Genomic DNA, 26,182 nt, shown 5'->3' with positions numbered 1-26,182 from the left:
CGAACATGCATAATTCTGGGAGTTTGTTGGTTGTATTGACAATAATGGACTACACCATAGCCAAGCCACATTGTTCAATAGCACTTTGGACATTTTTTTTTTGTTTTTTTCTAATGGTGTATGAATTTCGAATTGTATGTTGGATGATATGTCTTGGAACTTATAATGGATTTTGAAATATATATGCATTAATATTGTATGTTATAGTTATTTTAGAACAGTAGATACATGTAATCCCACATCAGATGTGAATAGTCCAATGTAGAGATTTTTAGGTACTTGAGCACCTCCCCTTAAGGGTATCAGGGCCAAGGTTTTTGGCAGGAGCATGGCAGGGTCAAGGTTGTGACTTGTGACTGAGCAAGGGCCCTTTATCATTCTATTGTGGAAAAAAAAATCCAACACATTGTCAGTCATATAATAAATTTTTTTTAATAAAATAAAAACACACACGTGAAGCTAGAAACCATAATAAGGCAGAGGGAGAATGTTCTCTATGCTGCAGTGTAGGCTGCGCCCAGACACATGGGTCTGCCACTCAGGGGGCAAGGTGGTCATTGCACCCACCCCCATGTGCCTGGGCGCAGCCTGTGCTGCGGCACAGAGAACAGCGCTCCGCAGGCAGAATATGAAAAGGGGAAACTGTGTCGTCAGGCTTAAAAAAAAATTCCTCACTACAAATATCCCCTTCACCAATACCCTTTTCACCAAGTCTTGAACCTCCAAGTTCCCCAAGTGGGTTCACATTAACTCACTCTGTTCTCCTCCAAACTTCGATCTGTAAGTTCTGTAATTCAGTCCTAGTTTCTCTCTTCCTCCGCTTCTCCAAGTTTTCTTGAAGATGGTCACTGAAGACCAGAAGAGGTATTGTCTGTTAATGGCAGCAAGGGACTCTGAATATGTGAAGAAAGTGTATGGGGGATACGTTAATGTATTTCTTAAAGCATTTGCAGAAGGAGAACAATGGGACTTGTTTAGGGTTGTTGATGGAGAGTTCCCTGACATGGATGAGCTCCACAAATACCATGGTTTTGTCATCAGTGGTAGCCCTTATGATGCTTATGGAAATGAAATGTGGATCTTGAAACTTTGCTTTCTTTTGCAAACACTTGATGCCATGGAAAAGAAGGTGCTTGGCATATGCTTTGGGCACCAGGTACTTAAAAAGGCTTTGGTTTTGTCTCATTCAGTAATGGGGTTCTCTTGATCTTTCTTAACATTTCATTAATTTACTCATTCCTTTCTCTTTGTTGTTTGTTACATAGGTGTTGTGCAGAGCATTGGGTGGTAAGGTTGGGAAAGCTCACTGTGGATGGGATCTTGGTTTGAGGAAAATCAGAATTGTGGAAGACTTGCCCTTGTGTAGCCTCTTTGGTGTCCTTGAAGAAATCCCACCTTCACTTACCATCATTGAGTGTCATCAAGATGAGGTCTCTCTCTCTCTCTCTCTCTCTCTCTCTCTCTCTCTCTCTCTCTCTTTGTGACTGCTAAGTTGTGAGAGGTTTGAAATGTGAATTACAGGTATGGGAGGTACCTTTGGGAGCTGAGGTTATTGCCTTCTCAGAGCAGACTGGAGTGGAGATGTTTGTAATTGGAGACCATATATTAGGCATTCAAGGCCACCCTGAATATACCAAAGACATCTTATCTAATATCATTGATCGCCTTGCTCTCAACGACTCTGTAGATGTAAGTAATCTCTTTAACAATCTTCATATCTTCTTCTTTAAAGAAAAAAAAAAATTAAGTTATATCTGCTGCTGATTGAATTACTACAGAAAGAATTTGCTGAGAATGCGAAATCAAGACTGGAGATTAATGGAGAACCAGATAGGAATTCTTTGGAGAAGATTTGCAAGAACTTTCTTAAGGAGGAGGGGAGCGGTATAATTAGTCCTCCTCACTGGCCTACTACACATAAATAAGGGACAGTTAATGTAACCTTTTTTTAGTTTAGTTTAAACAAAGCTTTATTGATAAGAAGGTGTAGTACACATTCATTCCGAACTACAAGCTTTGAGAAGCCGTGGAGTAAAAATTGGCCAATTAGTCCTATATGTCAAGAATCAGATACCAAGGGAATCAGCCAAACTGTTTTCCTCTATTGGATTTTTTTTTTTTTTTTTTGGTAACTTAATGAATTAACTATTGAATGGAAAATAATTTCTTACATGTAAAAAAGGAATTGAGAATTAAGATTATCATGAATGCAGTAAATATTCAAAAAATTATCAAGACTTCATCTTAATTCTTATTGGAGTGAATGAATATTCTCTTGTTATTGAATTGTAATCTGATTACATCAAGTATATATAGATAGGATAGAATGGTACAAATAATGGGAGTCCAACCTGCATACATTAAGAGAGTCCTGGATCACTTAGGGTGTTATCACATGTGTGATAAGTATTATCACATGTAGAATAAGATGAGATCGGTCAACTATCTTGGAGGAGTTGGTCTTCATCTAGTCTTTTCTCTATGATGATGAGTTCCATAAACTGGCAGGCCCGATTTACCGCAAAAGCAACATAAGGGCGAGTTAATGTAATGTACTATAAGGCGCCAACAATAGAGCGGTACTTGGTTGGATCAGAGAATGGGGCACCCCCTGTGGGGGATGTTGAAAACGTGGTGGCGATAGGGGTAGAGACGGGTTTGCAATCCGTCATGCCAGCACAGTCAAGTAAATAAGAAATATATCGAGACTGTGAGAGCTAGTAGTACACTGGTGGGCTGATAAAGAGCCTCCACACCAAGGAAGAAGTGGAGAGGACCTAGATCCTTAATAGAGAACTCAACTGCCAGCCATTCAAAAAGGGCTTGGATATGAGATGTGTGATTCCTTGTGATCAAAATATCATTAACATAAATGAGAACATAACTAGTTGTGTCATCCGTGGTAAAAATAAAGAGAGATGGGTCAGTTTGGGTGGACCAAAAACTCGGAGAGTCTGTAGAACCAAGCATGTGGATCTTGTTTGAGCCCATACAGAGAGCGGTGAAGGCAGCACACATGATAAGGGAACTATAAGTCAACAAACCCTGGTGGCTGAGTCATATGAGGACGCCATGAAGGAAAGCATTAATGACATCAAGTTGACGAATAGACCATCCTTTAGAGATGGCTAGGGAGAGAACAGTTCGAATGGTGGTAGGTTTGATAACATGGGTAGAAGTCTCATCGATCATAATCCAAGCCATGTTGTTGATGGAACCTTTTGGCAACAAGGCGAGCCTTGAAGCGCTCAATGGAGCCATCAACCTTGTGCTTGATCCGATAAACCCATTTACAGCCAACCAAATTCATGGAGGCAGTATAGGGAATCAGAGACCATGTACCATTGCGGATTAAAGCATTGAATTCATCGGTCATGACAACATGCCATTGACGGTCCTTGTTAGCTTGGGTGAAATAGGTAAGTTAAACAGGAGATGGACTGGTGGGGGAATGATGGGAGGTGTGAGCTTAAGGTGAAGTGGGGAGGGTGCGGGGATCATTGTAGAGGTCAATTAGGCTTCTAACATGGAGAGGAGGAGTAGTGGATGAAGGGAAAGAGAGATTTGGGGAGGGAAGGGTATGCGGTGGGAAAGTAGAGGTTGGGGTGGGTTCCGATAGGGTAGAGGGAGGGGTGGGGTTCGGTGATGGGGAAGATAGGGTTGGGGTTGGTGAGGTGGATGGTGGGGAGGGGGAAGCCGTGGGAGGGTTGGAGGATGGGGAGGAATTGGTGAGAGGGGAGGTGAAGCCGTGGGAGGGCTTGGTGGAGGGGTAAGGAAGGGAGCCGGGGTACGGACCATCGTCAAAGGTTTGGGGGAAGAGGAGGTAGGGGTGGAATGGATGATGCAGGTATGAAAGGGAAAAATGATTTCATCGATGCGTACGTGACGTGAGATGTATATGCGATGAGAGGTGAGATCCATACAATGGTAACCAACGTGGGGTGGACAATATCCTAAGAAAACACAAGATGAGGAGCATGGGTCCATTTTGTAAGCATTATAGAGGCAACGCCAAGGAAAGCATAAACACCCAAAAACCCGTAAAAAGGAATAGTCAGGGGGTGGTTGTTAACAACCTGATAAGGGGAGATATTATTGGTGATAGGTGAGGAGAGTCTATCGATAATATATATTGCTGCCTCAAAAGCGTAGTTCCAATAGGTAAGTGGAATAGAACCATGGGAAAGTAAGGTTAGGCCAGTTTCAGCGATGAGACGATTGCGTCGTTCAACGGTCCCCTATTGCTCATGAGTGTGAGGACAAGAGACATGATATTCAATGCCCAAAGCTGCAAAAAACAGAGGAGAGAAAATATTCTCCTCCCCAATCAGTTTGTATTGATTTTATTTTATGGAAGAATTTGCATTCGACTAAGGCCTGAAAATATTTAAAAATAGAAAATACATCAGATTTCAACTTAGGAGGATAAAACCAAATGAATTTACTAAAGTCGTTGACAAAAATAACAAAATAGCAACTGCCTTCAAAAGAGACAGTGGGGGAAGGACCCCATACATCACTAAATACCAAATCCAAAGGAACAATACTACGAGAAGCAAAGGCACGAAGAGGAAGACGACAAGCTTTGCCCATTTGACAAGGGGGCACAATTGTGGAGACTTGGGAAACCAAAGACTATGAATCATAAGATGCAGAACACGATCATGAGGTTGACCTAAGCGGTGATGCCAACGATCATAAGAGCATGAAGTAGCAAGATGGGCAGAAGCAGAAGAAGAAGAGGAGATGGAGTAGAGTCCATTCCTACTTGGGCCCGAAAGTAGAATTATCTTGGTAACCTGATCCTTGAGAACAAAATGAGAAGAATGAAAATCAAAAATTAAAGACATTAATATCTATACAAAACTTTTGAATAGAAAGCAAGGAATTAGTAAGAGCAAGAATATGCAAAACATTAGAAAGAAGAAAGGAATGACAAGAAGAAGAGAGATAAGCAATAATAGTGTGAGAAATAGGAAGTCATTTCATTACCAACATGAAGTTGGATGTTACTTGTATATGGATCAAAAGTAGAGAGGGAGTGGAGATTAGGCGTGGTGTGGTGAGTGGCTCCAGTGTCAAGGAGACAAGTGGGATTGTTTTTTTTGGGGAAATGCCATCCCCCTCCCCTCTAAGGTTCCTTAATATCAATCCAATCCCAAAATTTTGAAAAATGATAATGCCCTCCCCTACTTTTTAAAGATTCTATCAACAGTACCCTAATCGTTAAAAAACGCCATTAAGTGATGACGTGGGCATTTTCAATTTTTTCAAAACCCCAGATTACCCTTAATATTATTTTATTCCAATTTTGCCCTCTTCAACCCAAAACCCCATTTCCTCTTCTTCCTCTCTGCTTTTCTTATTCTTCTTCTTCTTCTTCTTCCCAACACCACCATCATCGCCACCATTGCCGCCGCTGATCCTCTTCCACTGCCAGCACCACCACCACTGCCAAATCCCATTTCCATCTTCTAACCAAGACATTGGTTGGTAACAACTGCAAGGGTTATAATTGAATGTGGGAAGATTGCTTTGCATTATTAAATTATCCGAACAAGGAAAAATTAGTGTATTCAGTTTTATGACTTTATGTTATGGGCAAAAGACAATTAGATGTAGTCAGAAGTTTTAACTTTCAGTTGACACAACCTTGACGTTGGAGGGAATAACATAGTGTGGGATTGTGGGTGAAATTGCAGAGGATGGGGCAGTGGTTTGGATGAAGAACAGGGTGGGGGTTCGGGTTGCAAGGTTGAGTTCGTTGGTTGCAACCAAGAACCGGTGAGTGTGTGATCACATAAACCTTGCTGGCATGCCCTTATGGGTCCTTTACTTTGATACTAGCCATTACCCCTTAGGCAAGCTGCCACAAAACCGGTAATACCTAAAATTGGCTTACCTCCTAACTTTGGCTAAATACCTTCTGACTTTGGCTAAATACCGCCTTTGGCAATTACTGTCATGAAACCTTCACATATCAATTAACATATGCATATAAATGTAAACCAAACAAAACCAGGCACATTCATAAATATCCATGCTCAACAAACCAAGTGTGCAACATAACAGTTAAGCAAGATAAACATGCTCCCATTGAGCTCCCACTAACTAATCAAAACAAGCAATAAGCTCTCACTGATTAACTGAAACAAATAATGAACCACCAAGTAACTTGTACAAAACTTTTGAAACAGCTGCCTGAACCCAAAACATTAATCATTTTCTTATTAGAAAACACTTTATTTTAATGAGAGTAAAATCAACAAAAAGAAAATATTCCCAAGATCAGACATCATGGAGGAACAAGAAGCAATCATCAAGATATTAGTCATGAATAAAAAGGCCAGTCAATTACATAATCAGTGAACTTACCAATATAAAATGAAATAAGAGTTACAACTGTTACTGCATCCCTACCCTTTAGGTTAGGAATGCACTGGTTCTCTTTTCATCCGCCTTTACCGCAAAAGGAACAATAACTCCCGAAAATCCCTTCACCTTTGGGCAGAAGGAACCCCTAGATTACTGTCCTTTCTAACATGTGTTTCCTTAACTTAGGTGACATCACCTTTGGGTAAATGTCACCAAGTTTGCTACTAAACGAAACCATATAAGCATAAGATGTCCCACTTTGGTGGATTCCACCCAACCCATTCATGGTTTCCCATAAAATATGTCATGCAGCTAGACATGTGCAGAAGAAATTTGACCAGGCAAACACATCTAATTCATTTTTCAGTCTAAATTGACCAACACTTTGATGTGATATTCCCACACCTAATGAACCATGCCAGCAATGAACTAGTAGCAAATAAGAATTCCGACCACACTATATTTTTCAACCTTTAGGTCGAAAAATGCACTGGTCCTCTCATTGCAACTACTGCAAAAGGTCAATGACATTCGAAAATCTCTCCTACCTTTTGGTGGTCGATAAGAAACCCCTAGACCATGTCTAAGCCTTGACAATGTCACCTTTGAACGAACATTATCTAATTCGTTGCCAATTTAATTATGTATCCTTGAATTAAAAAAATATCACAATAGAAATCAGGTATGCCACTTTGGTGGGTCTCACTTAATTCCATTATGACACTTTGCAATCCTAACCTTTGCAGCCAAATTGGGGATTCCAAAATCCGATGCACAAAATTAACTTTGACATTAAAGTCACTTTGATACATTTAAGTACCTCACTTAATCAGTAAACTCCAAAATGGGGACACCCACAACATATTATAATTAAAAATTCGAACAAACCAAGTCTGTATACACCATAATAGGCCAAACCGTCAAAAACAGGTCCCTGGAGGTGTCAATTGTACCGAAACAAGGTACCAAAAATGGGCACAATGGTCCAAACCAGAGCTCAATCCGATGCTCCACTCCCATTAATAATTATAATTGACCTAAACATGCATTTAAGGTTGCAGAAAAACGTAAAAATTACCAAAATCATAGTCTCTGATTATCCAAATTATGTCATATTACATATCAAAATGAAGAGCACGAAAAAATAGACAACCTATAAAAAATGCACCTCAAAATTCATCCAAACGAACCCATATTGGCCCCTAGAAGTTTCTGATTATAAAACATTAAACAAATCGGTTCACTTCGAGTCAAATCGAGATGAACCAGTGCATCAAGCCGACTCGGTCCAGTCTAATTGATTTGGGTTGCCGTTTGATCACTTCGGATTATCGGCTCAAAATTCGGGTAAACTTTCAGCCCTTGGGTCGAGTCAGATCACCTTTGACCAGGTCAGAGAATCTTTGACCTGGTCATTTTGACCGGGTCTAGGTATCTTTGACCCTGGGTCGGGTCTCTCTGACTGGGTCAAACGTGACCCGCAAGCTGTAACCCAATGACATCATCATGACATCAGCCCCATGATGTCAGGATGATGTCAGAATCCTTTCTTTTTTTTAAACCTTCCCGACGAGTGGATCTCAAGCGCCACTTTGGCCGGCGCGTCTGGCCGCCGACGGTGGTAATCCACCCACGTTTTTGTTCATCTTTTCGAGCCCAACATTTTGGTATAAAAATATTTAAACATTCTCAGGTGAAAAATTCCGGCAGCAAACAAAAATTGTACGGGTTCGCCAAAAACGCGACGAAAAATTTGTTCTTCCTCATTAAAAAATCAGTTCAATAGTATAAACATGTAAGCAATCAATTCTAGGTTTGTATGGATCGCTCTGATGCCAATTGTTAGAAATTCCTTGGAGTTTGTGAAACCCTAATCTATCTCCATATAGTGAAATAGAACACAATTGAATAAAAAGAACGGAAAAACAACGTGTACCTTGCACCCACATATGTTGGAGAAGAACGAGTTTTTCCATGGAAAAATCTTCATACAAAGATTGAATATCTTGGAAGGATGCCAGATTTCCACGTGATTGAATACCAAGCTACTTTTGGATTTCTTCTTCTAATTGCCTTGACAAAAGTGATTCCCCATGGCCAAAGTCATTTATTGCCATTGTAGTATGTTTTCCAAATTTTGAAAGAGGAAACATATTTCTAATTCTCAGTTGATAGAGAATTCACTGATAAATATTTTTATGCTAGATTCTTTACGCGTAATGGAGTGGAATTAGATTATCATGCTCGCATCACTTGGACTTCCTCAAATCAGAATTGTAGGGAATTCTAGTGAATTTCTGTTTTAAAGATTAAGAACAACTTCTTTTTGATAAGCAAAGTGGTTATTAATTTACATTTTAGATCTATTACATACTTCGGTTGATTGAGTATGGTAAACATTTCAGCTTATTACGTACTTTGATTGATTGAGTATGGTAAACATTTTAGCTTATTTGGACATTCCAAAAATAAATTTCAGAAGTTCCACCAAATCTAGGGGTATCAATCTGGGACAAGAATTGGAACTGGACCAAAACTGACCAATTAAAATTCAATATCAATTGGAAACAATTATTAATAGGTCAGTTCTGGTCCTAGCCATTACAGAGTTAGATTTTAGAATTAGAGCCAAACTGATTTGATAAGCTGGTTAGTAGTGATCAAGAACCGATTAGGTACTAATTATGGGAGTTCATATATGGGTGTACTATCCACTCTCTTGAGCCAAGTATACTTATATTAAAATGGGCCACTGACTACACGAGATTTATATTTCAATAGATTTTGTCAAATTTTATCATAGATTGTGTATGGATCCAATATGCTGAAAATTATTTTCTTTAGGCTCTATTGATTGTCGTTTTGGTCTTCGAACAGATTAAGATTTGGGCCGATTAGGCACCGGAATCAAGCCATCCCATTACTAATCAGTATTAATTCCAAGGTTTAGAATTAGTCAGTTAAGTGTGACGGTGAGGGCAACAAGCCACTCGCTTACCCAATAGAAATAATAAAATAAAACTACTGACTACCTAAATTACGAGCCCATATAAACAAGCACTTATATTTTGAAATAACACATCACAAAGAAAATTCAGACCATAAGAAACTTGAAATATGTTACGAAAAAAAATTGAAAAGATGATATAAAAAATAATAAAAAAAAAACTCTTTAATATCTAAGTTACGAGGTTAAAGTATAGGCATTGTCTTCCATCAAACAATTGGTCATTGTTTCCTTTGTATCAGGCCACACCAGTTGCTCATCAATTTCGATTCTTATAGATGATCTTGAACCTGCTCATGGAAATCCACATACTGCACAGCCACATAACAGCTCAAGTTACTAATTCAATTCTCTTAGGATGAAAACCTATTTTTTTAAAACAAACATTATTCATAACTCTCAGTATTTAATAACATGCAATTGCAATATAACTAACCATGGTTCAAATCATATTTTTTTTTCAACTCTAGAGAGTTGATGATGTATGAGTAATAGGGAATAGCCTTAACTTTGAAATCAAAGAAAGAGTAAGAGCACACAATTTTAACCCATTCACATTCAAATATTCAATCAACATGCCATGAGCATTTCTCGCAAAAGTTGCAGATGCCAAGACCATAGTTAGCCATTATCATAAATGCTTGAAAGACTGCCAAGATATTATTGCATGATCTAAAACTTTCTTTTTCAAAGTTTTTTCATGAGCATTAGGTGTGCAAGGCAACACAATAATAACAAAAGTAATAAATTAGAATCACCTTCTAATAGGCATAGTTCCTCTGCGTTGATTGATTCATGCTTCAAGAAATTTTTCCTTGATTAAATGTAATTCCCTCATAACATCATTCATGTAAATACGTTCTCTTGGCGATTCCATGGAGCACTGGAGTGCAATTTCAATTATTGATGTTATACAATCTTGCAATTTATCTATCCTATGATTAGGACCTTCAGTTTTGTTGATAGCACCCTCTTTAATTTCTTCTCTATGTCCTTCCTTGGGTAGGAGTGTAGGATCTACAACTTGCATCACATATACAGGTAAAGCTACCTTTGCAAAGTTATGGAGATTTAAGTCATCAGTAAACATATGATCTGTTGGCCTTTTTCCTGTGAACATCTCCAATAAAAAGATCCCAGAGCTAAACATGTCCCCTAATATAGTTGCTTTTCCACCCATGCCATATTCTGAAATTCAGAAATCTCGCACTATTAGAATAGCAATAAAAGACTTGCATATTCATACAAGAAATTATAGTAAAAAAATATGGAAATTATGATCATGGTATTTAAGAATAGCAAGTTACAATGTGATTTCTACAATTTTGAAACTAGGATTATTTTGAACATGTTAAAAAGAATCCAATCAAAATCCAGTCCAATTAGATACAATGGTCCAATGCATTCATAATATAGCAAATTCCTAATTGAAATGTATGGATAAAACCATGATCCACTCGAATTAAGATAGAAAAGTGTGCTGATATACTCAATCAACTATTAATAATAGGATCTGAATGTATCCAATAATAGTTGGATATAAATATTAACCTTATAAGTAGGATCTTTAGATCTATACCCTTTTTCCAAGTCATCATTTGGGTCATGTTTAACAGCCTACAACATATTCTGTTTAGAATAGATAGAAACAACTTAAATTAATGGCATTTAGATCTACAAAATAATATATTGATTGATAACTCAAAATAAAACTGCATACTTGATTTGTTACCTGGAGCAGCATAGCTAATAGATCCTTTTATCTCAATGGTACTAGTTTGAGTCTGGGATGAATTGTCGTCAGATTCTAAAAGTAGCCTCGCCAAACCAAAATCACTGACATGTGCAATCATATCACTATCAAGTAGAATATTGCTTGGCTTAAAGTCACAATGAACAATTGTTGCATAACACTGGTAATGAAGGTAATCCAATGCAGAAGCCACATCAATTACGATGTTTAATCTTTGAAGAATGTTTAAATTCCTTGAATGATTATGTAACTCCATCGGCAGATGCAACCAATCATCTAGACTCCCATTGGGCATGAACTCGTACACAAGGGCTTTGAAATCTTTGCCTTTTGAATCAATACTTCAACAGGAAGTTAAAATCTTGACAATATTTCGATGCCAAATGTTTGTTAAGGCTTTGCATTCAGCCATAAAGCTCTTGTAAGCTCTTGGATTTTGAAGGTTGAGTACCTTTACTGCGACAATGGTTTCATCTTGGCTGATAATCCCTTTGTATACAGAGCCAAAACTACCGGAACTTATAAAATTAGCTGAAGAAAACCCTCTAGTAGCATGGAAGAGCTCTTTGTAAGAAATATTTAAGAAAGGTTCACTGATTAATGGTGTGGATGGAGGTTTACTTTTTTATTTTCTTATCCAAACAATAATAAGAAAGGAAAATATCAAAAGAAAACCAAGAACCACACCGATGATCACCAGAACTATTCTAAGAGCATTGGATTTTTCTCGTTTTGTAGATCCATGATTTGTGCATGTAGGCAAATGTAACTCTACAATTCCCCCACAAAGTCTATCATTTTCATTCACCAAAATTGCACTTGCATTTCCAAAGACTCCTTTTGTTGGTACCTCCCCCTCAAGATTATTGAAGGATAAATTCAAACTCCGCAATGCTAAAAGATTCTGTAGATCTTTCGGGATTTGTCCTGATAAATTGTTGTGCGAAAGATCTAAATCTTGAAGCCCCTTCAAAAGAGTCAGAGATTGAGGAATGGCTCCTTCAAGGAAATTACCCCCCATGTAAAGATATTCCAAACTATTCCAATCACCAATGGAGGAGGGGATTTCTCCTGATAGTTTGTTATTAGAGATATCTAATGTAGAAAGACTTTTCAAGTTACCAATTTCAATTGGTAGGGTACCGACCAGAGAATTATAAGCTAAGGTGAGGGATATTGATAAGGACGAAATAAGAAAGAGTTGTTTAGGTATTGGGTCTTGGAGACTATTATTATTAAGGGTTAGGTGTAGTAACCGTTGACAATTTTCAATGCTGGAAGGAATGCTTACATTCAAGTTGTTGGCTTCTAAATGGAGTTCATACAAAAGAGTGAGATTGCCTATAGAGGAAGGTATTTGTTTTGAAAGTCTATTTCCACCCAAGAATAATCTTTGAAGCTTCTAAAGTTTCCCTATGCTAGACGGAATATTACCTTCCAGAAAGTTGAGCTCGATGCCCAATAAGGTCAAATTGATAAGATTGTCAATTCCAGCAGGAACGGTTCCAGATATTTGATTCCCTCCTAAATAAAGGATTGAGAGCTGTGTTGAGATATTGGCTTTAAAGTTGGGAATGGGACCCCTAAAACCATTGTTTTGTAGGTCCAAAAACTCTAGATGTGTACAATTGACCAAAGATATTACGAAATCTAAATCATCAGCTTCCCCTGTTCCAAATTGATTTACACCAACCATGAATCTTCGAAGATTTTGAAGATCTCCTAAGTTGTTAGGAATTGGTCCAATAAAACTGTTTTCAGGGAGAGCAATTGTATCGAGTGTTGAAATGTTGGAGACGGAATTCGGAATTCTCCTAAGAAAAGGTTCCCTCCAATTGCTAGTCCATAGAGATTCGGAAGAGTGAGGCCTATTTCTCGTGGAAGGCTCCCATGCAGTTGGCCGACGGAAATGACTTCAAGAGATGAAAGATTATATAGTGAGACAGGGAACATACCAGATAACTTGTTATGATGAAGTGAGAGAAAGTATAAGTTTGTTAGTTGACCAAGAGAATCTGGAATGCCCCCCTGCAGTTCATTTCCACCCAAAGAAATAGCTTGGAGGGAAGAAATGTTCCCAAGAGAAGCTGGTAATTCTCCTGTTAAACCATTATAAACAATAGAAATTATCTCCAGCTTTGATAAAGATGTAAGCAGTGCAACCGGAATCTTCCCAACAAGATTGTTATTGGATAAGTGAATTTGTCTAAGACGAGTGCAGTTGGCCAAGCTGGTAGGAATTTCTCCTTCGAGAGTGTTGTTTTCTAAAACAATTGACTGCAGTCAAATTAGATTTCCAATCTCTTGGGGGATTTTGCCATGGAAGCTATTATTTGCAATGTTGAGGGAATGAAGAAAAGTGAGATTTCCTATGGAAGGAGATATGCTTCCTAGCAAGTCCTTCGCTTGTAAATCCAAGTTGATTACCCGTTGTTGATGGCGATGGCTACAAGTGATCCCAACCCAGTTGCAAAAATGGATGGAATCGTTCCAAGAACTTAATGCTCCATAAAGATCAAGAACAATTTGTTTCTTGAACTCCAACAAAGCAAGTCGATCTGTCTCGTTGTTCCCTACTACAATCATCCTTCTACTAGCGGTGACTGATTGTAGCAGCCTCAATGGGTTCCCAAAGAAGAGAAAGAAAACTAGAAGCTGAAGTGCCATTAGAATCCAATTTTGGGAAGCTAATTCAGAAAGCTTGCGTGTAATGTTTTGAGTTGTGATTTCCTATTTAAAGGATAGTGCTAAACAACAACCATAATATCCCCTATGAAATTACCCAAATCCCCCTGTTTTTGGTGGGCTAAATCCTTCAGCTCCCGCCACGGTTGGACCTTAGACGTCAAGTCTTTCCTCATATAAATTACTTAGATTCCATGAGGTGACCATCTCAATAGCAATATTATAGTTATAGGTGACCACCTCATTGGCAATCATGTATAAGAGATTATTAAAACTCCTCTTTAGTCGAATCAATGATTTAGATGTCTTACCAAAAAACAAAAAAAAAAAAAGCCAATGATTTAGAAGACCAATAAGCCATAGGCTAAAAAGATGGATAGATCTACATCGTTTCCAAATAATTATTATAGAATTTATTTCATAGGAAGGAGTATAAAATTTTGCAGTTTCTATAAAACAGTTATGAGTATCTCCATCAAGTGGATTCTATAAAACATAAATTATTAATAGAATTTATTTCAACATCAAGAACTGTTTACTGGGTTTGACTCCTAAAAACTCGGGCAAGGTCGAACTGGATGTGTTTGAACATATCAAAATCAACCTCCCATTTTTGGTTTACCAAACCCCCCTCCCCCCCCCCCCCCAAAAAAAAAAAAAACAAAGAAAAACCCAACCATTTGTGGTCATGTGTCCTTGATCTAACCAATTAGGATATGCATATATCACTATAACAAAAGTAATTTATGGCAACGGTTAAAAAAATTATTGTTGCTTAATATTATTTATCGCAATGGTAAATATTCCGTCGCTCAATACAACTTATGAAAACGATAAATATATCACCATTGCCAAATCTCAACTAGAGCAATGGAATACATCGCTCATAGTTTTAGCAACGGATTTGTTTTTTTGGAAACGGAAATGAGATTTCTTGTAGTTATATTCTATAGTTGAGGAATAGGCACGTCACCCGCGTGTTGTACATTAACAAGTGGCATTAATGGAGGTGCAAGACGGGGCATTATACAATTGAGGTAGAAGGTCACTTTAAAAGGGAAAGAGATAGAAGGATACAATGACTGATTCTAACCTTAATGAACTCTCAAAGAGAATAATGAAAACTAGAAACTGAAGTGCCACCCAAGAGTCAGAATCAAATTTGGGGCTAGTGGTAAGCAACAACGGCAATATTCCACCAAAAACTAGACCTTAGAAGTCAAGTCTTTCCTTAAACCATTATTTGAGGCCGTACCCAGTGCACAAGGCTCCCGCATTTAATAGGGTATGCGGAGGGTCAGATGTACGCAGCCTTACCCCTTGGACCATTATTCAACCAACAAAAAAATAAACAACACGACGCCGCCTCCATGAGATCAAGCTTCAACGCAATATTATAGTTTTAGGTGACCACCTCATTGCCAAGGGCTATGAACCACTAAGGGTTGACTGAATTGGATGACAATAGGCCATAGAATTACAGTTGTGAATATAGAATTTGCTTTATTCAAATAAAAAATTATAGAATTAATTTATTTCATAGGAAAAGAATAGCAAATTTTAGTGTGGTCCACTTTTGTATCAAAATTCTATATTGGGAAAAAATCTCTACTTGGTGGTGTTTCCTACTGTTGAGGTTTTGGTGTCTTGACTTCTGATGATGGACTGATGTGTGGAGCCGCAATGGGCCGCGGAGCCAGATTCTCCTTTTAAGGACTATATGGGTATTTTAGTAAATTTCTTACATAGGGTTTTTGCTATAAATCTGTAGCGAGGTTTCTTTTTATGTATTGAAAAATCTGAGAGAGGTGTGAAGAACGAGCGGCTATAACCCTATTCTCCATTGATAGTGAAACAGATCTCATCTCACCGTGGACGTAGGCAACCTTGCCGAACCACGTAAATCTTTGTGTGCATTGTGTGATTGTGTTTGTGATTTCCATTCTTCTCTGCATCGTGTTAGGTTTAACTTCCTACGCCCTCTTACAGGGCACTGTGAGATGACGCCTCTGCCCCAGAGTAGATAGCCAGGGGTGCTCACCCATTAGCCTAGACGCTTGTGTAGAGACCATGTGACCATGTAGAGATCTCTTGCCTCTATTAAACACTGTTAAATATCTCTAACAAGAGCATTCTGTACCTTTCTAACTTGATGCCTTGATACACATATCATACCTTAGAATATATAAAACAAAAACCTTGTTACACCACCACCACCACAACTCGTTGCCATTGACCAGTTGGTCTCATTGAATTTGAGTTCACCATTTCTTGATTTCATTTCAATATATACTACCTAATAATATGGATCTTTTACATTTTTAAAAAAAATAAAAAATTGGAAGAGGAAAGACAAGAAAAAAAGGAAGTCTCCATGATCTATGTCAAGGGGTCCAATTCCTGTGAAAGATTTAGGGATATAAACGTTTCGAATAGGAATCGGATGTAAACAGATCTAGATATCTCTTGACTGGATACAGATACTCCTAACCAGATATGGATGCGAATAGAATTTAGATTTTTGACTATCGTGATACATCCCTGACTTGTATAACCCAGACCTTCCTTCCATCTGCTCTCAATCCATGACTCTCTATTGTCTTAGATATTTTTCTCATTCTCTAGAATCTATCGAACCTACAAGAACCCTCAAGCATAGGCTGGGACGGACAAGGGTGGCTCGCATGCTGCGCACGTGTGGCAGCACGAGAGTCACCCGATTATTTACATATTCTTTTTATTTTTTTTTCAAAATAACTTTAAAATGGCCAGAAATTCAAATGTTAATTACTTTGCAGCTGTAAGGCCGATTTCGACACACCATGTATCTCCTCAAAGCTTTCTTCGACCACTTTCCATCCATGCAGCGACTACGATTAAATTTCACCAAAAAATGGCACACAAATTGAGAAATCTATGAAAACAATGTCAAACGCTGATCAAGGCCCAAATAACATCGGATTTGGACAAAATTTTACGTGTGAGCTTAAAACAGTCATATAAGGCTATCTGAAGGGTTTTAGGCCAAATCAGTGGGTCTAGTTACCGAGGAAAGATGTCAATGGTAAAACAGTCATTTTCCAATTAGAAAAGTACAAAACGACATTGGATTTGAAAGAAATTTTTTGTGTTGGTTCAAAAAGATATGAGGCTAAATCAATAGTTTTCGGCTCAAACCCAAGGTGTTTGGACCAAGAAAAAATATTGGGAATGAAATGGTCATTTTTGCAAAAGGTGGCAGATTTAGGTGAAATTTTGCACATGAATCTAAAATTGTTAAATAAAGTTGTCTTATGAGGTTTGAATCTATTTGAGGAGGTTTGAGCATAAACATTATATTAGGGGTAAAATGGTAATTCTTGCCATTTGATCACTACATGAATTAGCTGGGCCTTGATCATCATCGCCAAGACATTCTCCTAAGGTATCAAAATACAGTGTTGGCACTAATATTAAAATGGGCCATTAAGTATATGGGATTTAGATTTCATAGATTTTGTTTGATTTTGTCACATTGATTATGGGGCCCAATATGCTAAAAACTATTTCCTTTGAGCTCTATGTCCTGACGTTTTGGACTTTAGATTGGTTGAGAACTAATACCGATTAGGAACTGGAACCAGACCTTCATATTATTAATTAGTCGGTTTGGAATTAATTACTAAACTGCGACGTTTCTAATCCTAGATCCAGAAAGGTAGAACCAATGAAACCTGTCCCTATTAGCCGGAACTGTCCGAATTGACACTTCTAACCTGAATCAGAAATTCTACTGGCATTGGAGTGAAGCAAAATCCCATAATAAAATCCATACTTTATTCCTCCCCCCCTTTTTTGGTGACTATTTTCCCCCTTCATATTCATATATATATATATATATTTTTTATAAAACCCTTCATATTCATGTGAAAATGACAAATTTTATAATGACTACAGAAATTAAGAGCTCATAAATTCAAGCATTCATATTATAAAAATAACACTTCAAAAAGCTAGACATGAAAACCCAAACCATAAGAAACTTGAGATATGTTATCCCTCTAGCAAATGAAAGCCAACAAGAGAGTTACCAACATTTGTTGTTCAATGTAAATACATATATGAAAAGAAACTGAAAAGAGGATAAAAGACTCTTTTACAATCGGTCATTGTCTCCTCTGTATCAAAGTCCATCAATTTCTCATCAATTTTCATTCTTGTTTCTGATTTTGAATCTACTCATTGAAATCCGTCCACATACTACATAGCAATAAAACAATTCAAGTTATTTATAGTACTCTTAGTATGAAAACCCGCTTTTCTATAAACAAACACTCTTCATGCTCTCAATATTTAATACATGTAATTATAACATAACTAACCATGCATCAAATCATAGTTTTTCAACTCCAGAGAGTCGATGATGTGTGAGTTGTTGAGATGTCCATACATAAGGTAAAAATAGTCTCACATCAGATATGAATGGTTAATATGGGGTTTTATAACGACTTGGGCACCCTCTCCTTAAAGGCTAGCTTTTAAGAATGAGTTCTACCTTGTAAAGTCTCTAACAAGGGGTATTTGAGCCGAGACGATAAAATTCCCGTTTGGCCAAGGATTCTCGGGTTTCATTCTAGGCCTCCACATTTGTTTTTTCGGGTGGAGGGGGATATTGTTGGGATGTCCACGCATAAGGCAAAAATAGTTTCACATCATATATGAATGGGTAATATAGGAGTTTTATAAGGATCTGGACAACCTCTCCTTAATAGCTAGCTTTTAAGAACGAGTTCTACCTTTTAAAATCCCTAACATGAGTAACAAGGAATAACTACAGTTTTGAAATCAAAGAAAGAGTAAGAGCACAGAATTTTATCCCATTGTAATATATATTCAATCAACATGTCATAGGTATTTCTCGCAAGAGTTTCTTATGCCAAGACCATAGTTAGCCATTATCATAAATGCTTGAAAGGCTGCCAAGATATACGATAAAAACATTTGTAACAACCTACCACTACTGCATGATATAAAAAATCTTTTTTTCTAGTTTCTTCATGAGCATTAAACGATCAAGACATAGCAATAACTATACAAAGTTAATAAATTTGAATCACCTTCTAATCAGGTGTAGTTGCTCTGTATTGATTGATTCATGCTTCAAGAAAATTTCCCTTGATTAAATGTAGTTCCCTCACAACATCTTTCATCTGCATACGTTCTCTTGGCGATTTCATGGAAAACAGGAGTGCAATTTCAATTATTGATGTTACGCAATCTTGCAATTTATCTATCCTATGACTAGGACCTTCAGTTCTGTTGATAGCACCATCTTCAATCTCTTCTCTATGTTCTTCTTGGGGTGCAGAATTTATGGTTTGAATCTTTACTTTCAAACTTGGTTGATTTGATTTGTTCGTTTCTCTTGATCAGTGGGAGGACTTCTTTACTTGTTTGATATGGTTGTTGAGTAGGAGTTCTTCTCTACTTGAATGATATGCTTGTTAAGTGAGAGAACTTAGAAAATATATGTTTCATTTTAATCATGACGCTTCTGCTTGATGTGATGAAGAGCATTTGCATGCATGCATATGTCGTTTGATGTATTGAAGGCTATTTTGGCTTGAGGATGTTCGATTGAAAATAAACAAAGTCATTCAGCTATTTCTAGCCAAGGATGTTTGATTGGTGATAAGCCAAGTCGTTCGGTTATTTCTAACCAAGGATGTTCGATTGGTGATGAGCCAAGTCGTTTGGCTGTTTCCAACCAAGGATGTTCGATTGGTGATGAGCCAAGTCATTCGGATGTTTCTAACCAAGGATGTTCGATTGGTGACAAGCCAAGTCGTTCGATTACCTACGAATATGACGATGTTCAAAGGTAATTTATGAGTATGATGATGCTCATGGTATGTTCGAGGACCCACAATGAATGATGATGATATTTATTTAATCACAGACATGTAGGACATTCCTTGTACAAAATTTATTTCAAGGCGGTTCATGTTAGTAAGTAAATCCTTGTTTGTAGCTTCTAGAAAGTGTTATGCCATATATTGAGGCGTATTTTCTGTGGTTGCTTGACATTAATATATTTGTTAACTGGATCAAAGTTTAGTAGCATTATAGCTGTATTGAGATTCCATAGTCACATCTGATAATCATAACTTTATAATTAATCTAACCCAAGTGGGAGATTGTTCGACATTTTTCAATGACGATGTGTGGGCTTGATTAATTATCGGGTCGATCATTGATGAGAATCAAGAAATACAAGGGCTAATGTGACTTGCTATTTATTTTATTGAGATGGACCGGACTGGCCTGGTCCATTGTGGAAGTGGGTTAGGGTTTGGGGAGTATTATAAATACCAGTTCTCTTTTCTCCACAAGAAAGAGAGGTGGACGGGAGAATAGGAGACTGTAGAAGATCCCCATTGCGGTTATCCAAGTTTATACGATGACTTACATTGTTCTTCGTGTTCTTCATCAATATACAAAAGGGTAGTCTAATTTATTATTCATCAGCATACGTGGTGAAAGGTACACATCTCCCTCATGTTTATTTATTTCCTTCACTGTGTTCTAGATATTCATACAGAGATATGGGATTGGGGAATCATGGTTTTTCTAACACATAAATGCAAATACTCATATTATGAAATAACACATCAAAAAGCTCCGAAAGAAAATCCTGACCATAAGAAAGCTGAGATATGTTATCCCTATGACAAATGAAAGCTAATAGGTGAGCTATCCATATTAATTGTTCTTTGGAAATACATACAAAAAGAAATTGAAATGATGACAAAAGGCTCTTTAACCTCTAATTGATGGAGTTAAAATAGAGGAAGGGCTGTCTTCCATCAGCCAATTGGTTATGGTCTCTTTTCTATTAGACTCCAATAGTTGCTCATCAATTTCCATTCTTACAACTGCTCATGAACCTGGTCAGAAATCCACATACTGCACAACCACAAAACATCTCAAGTTACTCATAATACTCTTAGGATGACAACCTGCTTTTCTAAAAACAAACATTATTCCTAGATCTCCATATGTAATAACATCCAATTGTAACATAGCTAAGCGTGCTTCAAATCATAGTTCTTTCAATTGTAGAGAGTTGATGATATATGAGTAACAAGGAATAATCTCAGTTTTTAAATCAAGAAAAGAGTAAGTGCATACAATTTAAACCCATTCACATTCAAAATATTCAATCAACATGTCATAGGCATTTCTCACAAGAGTTGTAAATGCCAAGACCATTGTTAGCCATTATCATCAAATGCTTAAAAGATTGCCAACATATAGTAGGATAACTACATTTGTAACAACCTACCTTTGTTGCATGATCTAAAACTTTCTTTTCCCAGCTTTTCATGAGCATTAAGCGATCAAGACAATATAATAACTCAAAACTTTATAAATTAGAATTACCTTATAATCAGGCATAGTTACGCTGTATCGATTGATTCATGCTTTAAGAAAATTTTCCTTAATTAAGTGTAGTCCCATCACAACATCATTCATGTGCATACGCTCTCCTGGTGATTCCATGGAGCACTGAAGTCCAATTTCAATTATTGATGTTATGCAATCTTGCAATTTATCTGTCCTATGACTAAGACCTTCAGTTCTGTTGATAGCATCCTCTTCAATTTCTCCACTATGTTCTTGATTGGGTAGGAGTGTTGGATCTAAAATTTCCATCACGTGTACATGTAAACCTTCCTTTGCATAGTTGTGGAGACTTAGCTCATCAATAAACATATGATATGTTGGTCTTTTTCCTGTGAACATCTCCAATAAAAGGATCCCATAACTAAACACATCCCCTTGTATGGTTGCCCTTCCACCCATGCCATATTTTGAAATTTAGAAACCACTTGCAGTTAATATTACAATAAGAGATTTGCATACTTTTTTTGACAATACTAGAAAATACGGTCTGAAATATGGAAATTGTAAACATGTCATTCAAACATAGCAAAATATGTGGTAAATTCTTCAATCTAGGAACCATGATTATTTTATTATGTTCAAAAGAATCCAATCTAAATTCGGTCCAATGTGTTCATAGTATAACCAATTCCTAATTGAAATGAATATGGATAAAACCATGATCTACTCTAATTAAGACAAAAAAGTGTGTTGATATACTCAATCAACTGTCCAGAACATGATTTGAATATCCAATAATAGTTTGAATTGAAATATAACCATGATAAATAGAATCTTTAGATCTAGACCCTTTTTTAAAATCATCACTTGGTCATGTTTAACAACCTACAGTGGATTATGGTTAGAATAGACAAAAACAACTTGGTAAAGGAAAATTAGATCAACAACAACAAAATTTAATATATAGATCACTCAAAATAAAATTGTATAGTTTATTTGTTACCTGGAGCAACATAACCAATAGATCCTTTTATCCCAATGGTACTGCTTTGAGCATGGGATGAATCGTCGTCAGGTTCTAAAAGTAACCTCGCCAAACCAAAATCACCGACATGTGCAGTCATATCATTGTCAAGTAGAATATTGCTTGGCTTCAAGTCACAATGAACAATTGTTGCATAACAATGGTAATGAAGGTAATCCAATGCAGAAGCCACATCAATTGCGATGTTTAATCTTTGAAGAAGATTTAAATTCCTTGAGTGATTATGTACCTCCATTGGCATATGCAACCAATCATCTAGATTCCCATTGGGCATGAACTCATAAACAAGGGCTTTGAAATCTTTGCCTTTTGAATCAAGACTTGAACAGGAAGTTATAATCTTGACAAGATTTCGATGTCGAATGTTTCTTAATACTTTGCATTCAGACATAAAGCTCTTGTAAACTCTTGAATTTTGAAGGTTGAGTACCTTGACTGCGACAATTGTTTCATCCTGGTCGATAATCCCTTTGTATACAGAGCCAAAACTACCGGAACCAATGAAATTAGCTGAAGAAAATCCTCCAGTAGCTTGAAAGAGCTCTTTGTAAGAAAGCCTTAAGAACAGGTCACCAATTAATGGTGTGGATGGAGGTTTACTTTTTGATCTTCTTATCCAAAAAAGAATAAGAAAAGAAGATATCAAAAGAAAACCAAGAACCGCACTGATTATCGCCACAACTAATCCAAAAGCATTGGACTTTTCTCGTTTTGTATATCCATGGTTTGTGCATGTAGGCAATTGTAACTCTGCAATTCCCCCACAAAGCTTCTCATTTCCATTCACTTCAACCGCACTTGCATTTCCAAATATTCCTTTTGTTGGTACCTCCCCCTCAAGATTATTGAAAGACAAATTTAATCTCTGCAAGGCTACAAGTTTCTCTAGATCCTTTGGGATTTGCCCTGATAAGTTGTTGAGTGAGAGAACTAAATCTTGAAGTCCCTTCAAAAGAGTCAACGATTGAGGAATGGTTCCCTTAAAGAAATTACTCCCCATATAAAGATGTTCCAAACTATTACAATCACCAATGGAGGAGGGGATTTCTCCGAAGAATTTGTTTTTGGAGACATCTATGGTAGAAAGACTCTTCAAGTTACCAATTTCTATTGGTAGGGAACCGACCAGAGAATTATTAGATAAGTTCAGAGATGTTGATAAGGAGGAAATACAAAAGAGTTGTTTAGGTATTGGGCCTTGAAGGTTATTGTCACCAAGGTTTAGGTATTGTAAATTTTTACAATTACCAAGGCTGGAAGGAATGCTTGCATTCAAATTGTTGGCTCCTAAATGGAGTTCATACAAAAGAGTTAGATTGCCTATAGAGGAAGGTATCTGTCCTGAAAGTCTATTTCCATTTAAGAGCAATTTTTGAAGTTTTGGAAGCTTACCTATACTGGATGAAATATTACCTTCGAGAAAGTTATATGTCATGTCCAATAAGGTTAAGTTGACGAGATTCTCAATATCAGCAGGAATGGTTCCAGATATTCGATTATCTCCTAAATAAAGCTGTGAGAGTTGTGTTGAAAGATTGGCTTTAAAGTTGGGAAGGGTACCCTCAAAACCATTAAGGCGTAGGTCCACAGTTTCAAGATGTGTACAATTGATCAAAGAATTTACAAAATCTAAATCACCAGCTTTACCTCCTCCACATTGATTTCCAGCAATAAAGAATAGTCGAAGATTTTGAAGATCTGCCAAGTTGCTGGGGACTGGTCCAATAAAACTATTATGACAGAAATCAATTATTCCCAGTGTTGAAATATTGGAGATGGAATTTGGAAATCTCCCTGAGAAAAGGTTATTTCCAATTTCTAGTGCATAGAGCTTTGGAAGAGTAAAGCCTATGTCTCGTGGAAGGATCCCATGGAATTGGTTTTCTGAGAGATAGATAATTTTAAGACTGGAGAGGTTATATAGTGAGACAGGGAACATACCAGATAACTTGTTTTTATAAAGTGAAAGGACTTTTAAGTTTGTTAGCTGACCAAAGGATTCTGGAATGCTCCATTGCAGTCCATTTGCATCCAAAGTGATACTTCGGAAGGAGGAAATGTTCCCAAAAGAAGCTGGTATTTCTCCTGTTAAGCTATTTTGATAAATAGAAATTACCTCTAGCTTTGACAAAGACGTGAGTTCAACTGGAATCTTCCCCACAAGATTGTTACAGGAGAAGTATATTTCTCTCAAACGAGTGCAGTTGGCCAAGCTGGTTGGAAGTTCTCCTTTGAGATTGTTGTTTTGAAAGGAAATGTTTTGTAGTCGAATCAGATTACCGATTTCTTGGGGGATTTTACCATGGAATCTATTGTTTTCAATGATGAGGGAATGCAAAAATGTGAGATTCCCTATGGAAGGAGATATGTTTCCTCTCAATCCATTTCCTCCTAAATCCAAGCTGATAACCCGTTGTTAATGACAATGGCCACATGTGATTCCTACCCAGTTGCAGAAATGGATGGAATCGTTCCAAGAACTCAGTGCTCCGTATGGATCATCAATTTGTTTCTTGAACTCCACCAAAGCAAGTTGATCTATCTTGTTCCTCCGTATGCTCTCTCCACCGGTGATAATGATTGGTCGTTGTTGATGGCCACATTTGATCCCCACCCGGTTGTAGTAATTGTTGGAATTGTTTAGAGAATTTACTCCTCCGTATGGTATACCTTCGTATGGAATACTAATTTTTTTCTGTATTAACTCCACCGAAGCAAGTCGATCTGTCTCGTTCCTCCCTACAATCAATCTTCTACTGGCGGTGACTGGTTCTAGCAGCCTCAATGAGCTCCCAAAGAGGAGAATGAAAACTAGAATAAGCTGAAGTGCCATCAGAATCAAATTTTGAATTGTGATAGATAGAATAGCTACTATGTTAATAATGTGTTTGAGAGAAAATTAGTAAGTATCATCATATTTAAAAGGATAGCTAGTGAGGTTGATAATGCTAATTAAGCAGCAACGGTAATATTCCACCAAACGTAGACCTAAAAAGTCAAAGTCGTTCCTCTCATTATTTATTTAGACCATGAGATAGGCTTCCTTGAAATTATAATCAGGACCGATTGTGACTTGTGAGTGATAAATTTTCAGTTGCCAGTAACCAAATGTGAGCAAGGAACAAGGAAGGATTGGTATCGGATCGATGGAACAGGCCGGATTGGAACGATATTGGCCAAGGTCGATATTGATTCCTACCTTATCCCCTATCGAGTAATTGATACAGAATAAGGCTAAAATGGTATATAAAAAAAAATGATTTTTACATGAGACCAAAGACAGATTTATCCGATATGGGCCACTACGGATTGGTATCGAATTGATATCAATTGACCGAGAACGATACCGATACCGTTCACACCAATTACTAAAATCCTGATTGTGACATGTGAGTGGTAAGAAACTCTCGTTCCATTGGATCCGTCAACAGTTGGATTATGATTCCCATTCAGATTTGGTCATACCTAACACATGGACGATGGGTGTGGAGTCTGGAGTCTGGAGTATAGATTCTAGACACATTATTTTGCTTATCTTTCTTAATATAGAAAACAACTTCTAAGTAGTCTTATTGCCCCTTGATCTTTGCATATTGAGATATTTCTTTAGTTGGACCCATATAATTCTCACTTTCATGTGGCTATTGAGCTAAGCTCTACTGGGCTTTCCGCACTTTGTGCTTTACATATTTCATTTATGCATGGGAAACGAAACATATCCCATATAATAACAACAAATATAGAGAAAGAGGAAGAGATTACTACATATCATGCATTCCATATTCATTAAGAAATGATAGAGTATCTCCTTCATGGTTGTTTTTTATTTTATATTCATTAATCAAGAAACGATAGAGTATCTTCTTGACTTCTTGGAGTCTGGAGTCTGTAGTCTAGACACATTATTGTGCTTATCTTTCTTACTATAGAA

At 37.3% G+C, this 26,182-nt stretch overlaps 4 protein-coding genes across 4 annotated transcripts; 1 reads left to right on the top strand and 3 right to left on the bottom strand.

Annotated features, from left to right (window-relative positions):
• Positions 1 to 770: 770 nt before the first annotated feature.
• On the top strand, positions 771 to 1,925 carry LOC122644724 (gamma-glutamyl peptidase 3-like). The gene is made up of 4 exons (XM_043838117.1): positions 771 to 1,156; positions 1,266 to 1,430; positions 1,522 to 1,689; positions 1,779 to 1,925. Exons 1-4 carry the CDS (start codon positions 842 to 844, stop codon positions 1,923 to 1,925), a joined length of 795 nt encoding a protein of 264 aa, XP_043694052.1. The 5' UTR covers positions 771 to 841.
• Positions 1,926 to 10,133: 8,208 nt separating this feature from the next.
• LOC122644570 (probable LRR receptor-like serine/threonine-protein kinase At3g47570) lies at positions 10,134 to 11,430 on the bottom strand. The gene is made up of 2 exons (XM_043837948.1): positions 11,115 to 11,430; positions 10,134 to 10,570 (listed from the first exon to the last, which is right to left on the bottom strand). The coding sequence occupies exons 1-2, from the start codon at positions 11,428 to 11,430 to the stop codon at positions 10,176 to 10,178; spliced, it is 711 nt and encodes a 236-aa protein (XP_043693883.1). The 3' UTR covers positions 10,134 to 10,175.
• A 95-nt stretch (positions 11,431 to 11,525) lies between these two features.
• On the bottom strand, positions 11,526 to 13,802 carry LOC122644723 (probable LRR receptor-like serine/threonine-protein kinase At3g47570). The gene is made up of 3 exons (XM_043838116.1): positions 13,563 to 13,802; positions 12,888 to 13,412; positions 11,526 to 12,537 (listed from the first exon to the last, which is right to left on the bottom strand). Exons 1-3 carry the CDS (start codon positions 13,800 to 13,802, stop codon positions 11,761 to 11,763), a joined length of 1,542 nt encoding a protein of 513 aa, XP_043694051.1. The 3' UTR covers positions 11,526 to 11,760.
• An 8,308-nt stretch (positions 13,803 to 22,110) lies between these two features.
• Positions 22,111 to 25,084, bottom strand: LOC122644722 (probable LRR receptor-like serine/threonine-protein kinase At3g47570). Its single transcript, XM_043838115.1, has 2 exons — positions 24,733 to 25,084; positions 22,111 to 24,642 (listed from the first exon to the last, which is right to left on the bottom strand). The coding sequence occupies exons 1-2, from the start codon at positions 25,082 to 25,084 to the stop codon at positions 22,199 to 22,201; spliced, it is 2,796 nt and encodes a 931-aa protein (XP_043694050.1). The 3' UTR covers positions 22,111 to 22,198.
• Positions 25,085 to 26,182: the final 1,098 nt, after the last annotated feature.

The sequence above is a fragment of the Telopea speciosissima genome, chromosome 11 (assembly GCF_018873765.1).
Source record: "Telopea speciosissima isolate NSW1024214 ecotype Mountain lineage chromosome 11, Tspe_v1, whole genome shotgun sequence".
In the NCBI taxonomy this organism is placed as follows: domain Eukaryota; kingdom Viridiplantae; phylum Streptophyta; class Magnoliopsida; order Proteales; family Proteaceae; genus Telopea; species Telopea speciosissima.
Note: the sequence above shows the minus strand (reverse complement) of the source record. Positions and strands in the feature narration are given on the sequence as shown.

Excerpts from the sequence above, each read along its gene's own strand:
- LOC122644724 (XM_043838117.1), top strand. The coding sequence starts at position 842 with ATGGTCACTGAAGACCAGAAGAGGTATTGTCTGTTAATGGCAGCAAGG. Across the intron at positions 1,431-1,521 it reads TTGAGTGTCATCAAGATGAG|GTATGGGAGGTACCTTTGGG; the intron begins GTCTCTCTCTCT and ends TGTGAATTACAG. Across the intron at positions 1,690-1,778 it reads CTCTCAACGACTCTGTAGAT|AAAGAATTTGCTGAGAATGC; the intron begins GTAAGTAATCTC and ends GAATTACTACAG.
- LOC122644570 (XM_043837948.1), bottom strand. The coding sequence starts at position 11,430 with ATGCCCAATGGGAGTCTAGATGATTGGTTGCATCTGCCGATGGAGTTA. Across the intron at positions 10,571-11,114 it reads TATTAGCTATGCTGCTCCAG|AATATGGCATGGGTGGAAAA; the intron begins GTAACAAATCAA and ends TCTGAATTTCAG.
- LOC122644723 (XM_043838116.1), bottom strand. The coding sequence starts at position 13,802 with ATGGCACTTCAGCTTCTAGTTTTCTTTCTCTTCTTTGGGAACCCATTG. Across the intron at positions 13,413-13,562 it reads GCCATCGCCATCAACAACGG|TCAATTGTTTTAGAAAACAA; the intron begins GTAATCAACTTG and ends ATTTGACTGCAG. Across the intron at positions 12,538-12,887 it reads AATTGCTCTCCCTGAAAACA|AAGCTTCAAAGATTATTCTT; the intron begins GTTTTATTGGAC and ends GGGAAACTTTAG.
- LOC122644722 (XM_043838115.1), bottom strand. The coding sequence starts at position 25,084 with ATGGCACTTCAGCTTATTCTAGTTTTCATTCTCCTCTTTGGGAGCTCA. Across the intron at positions 24,643-24,732 it reads TGATCCATACGGAGCACTGA|GAGGAAATGGATTGAGAGGA; the intron begins GTTCTTGGAACG and ends GCTTGGATTTAG.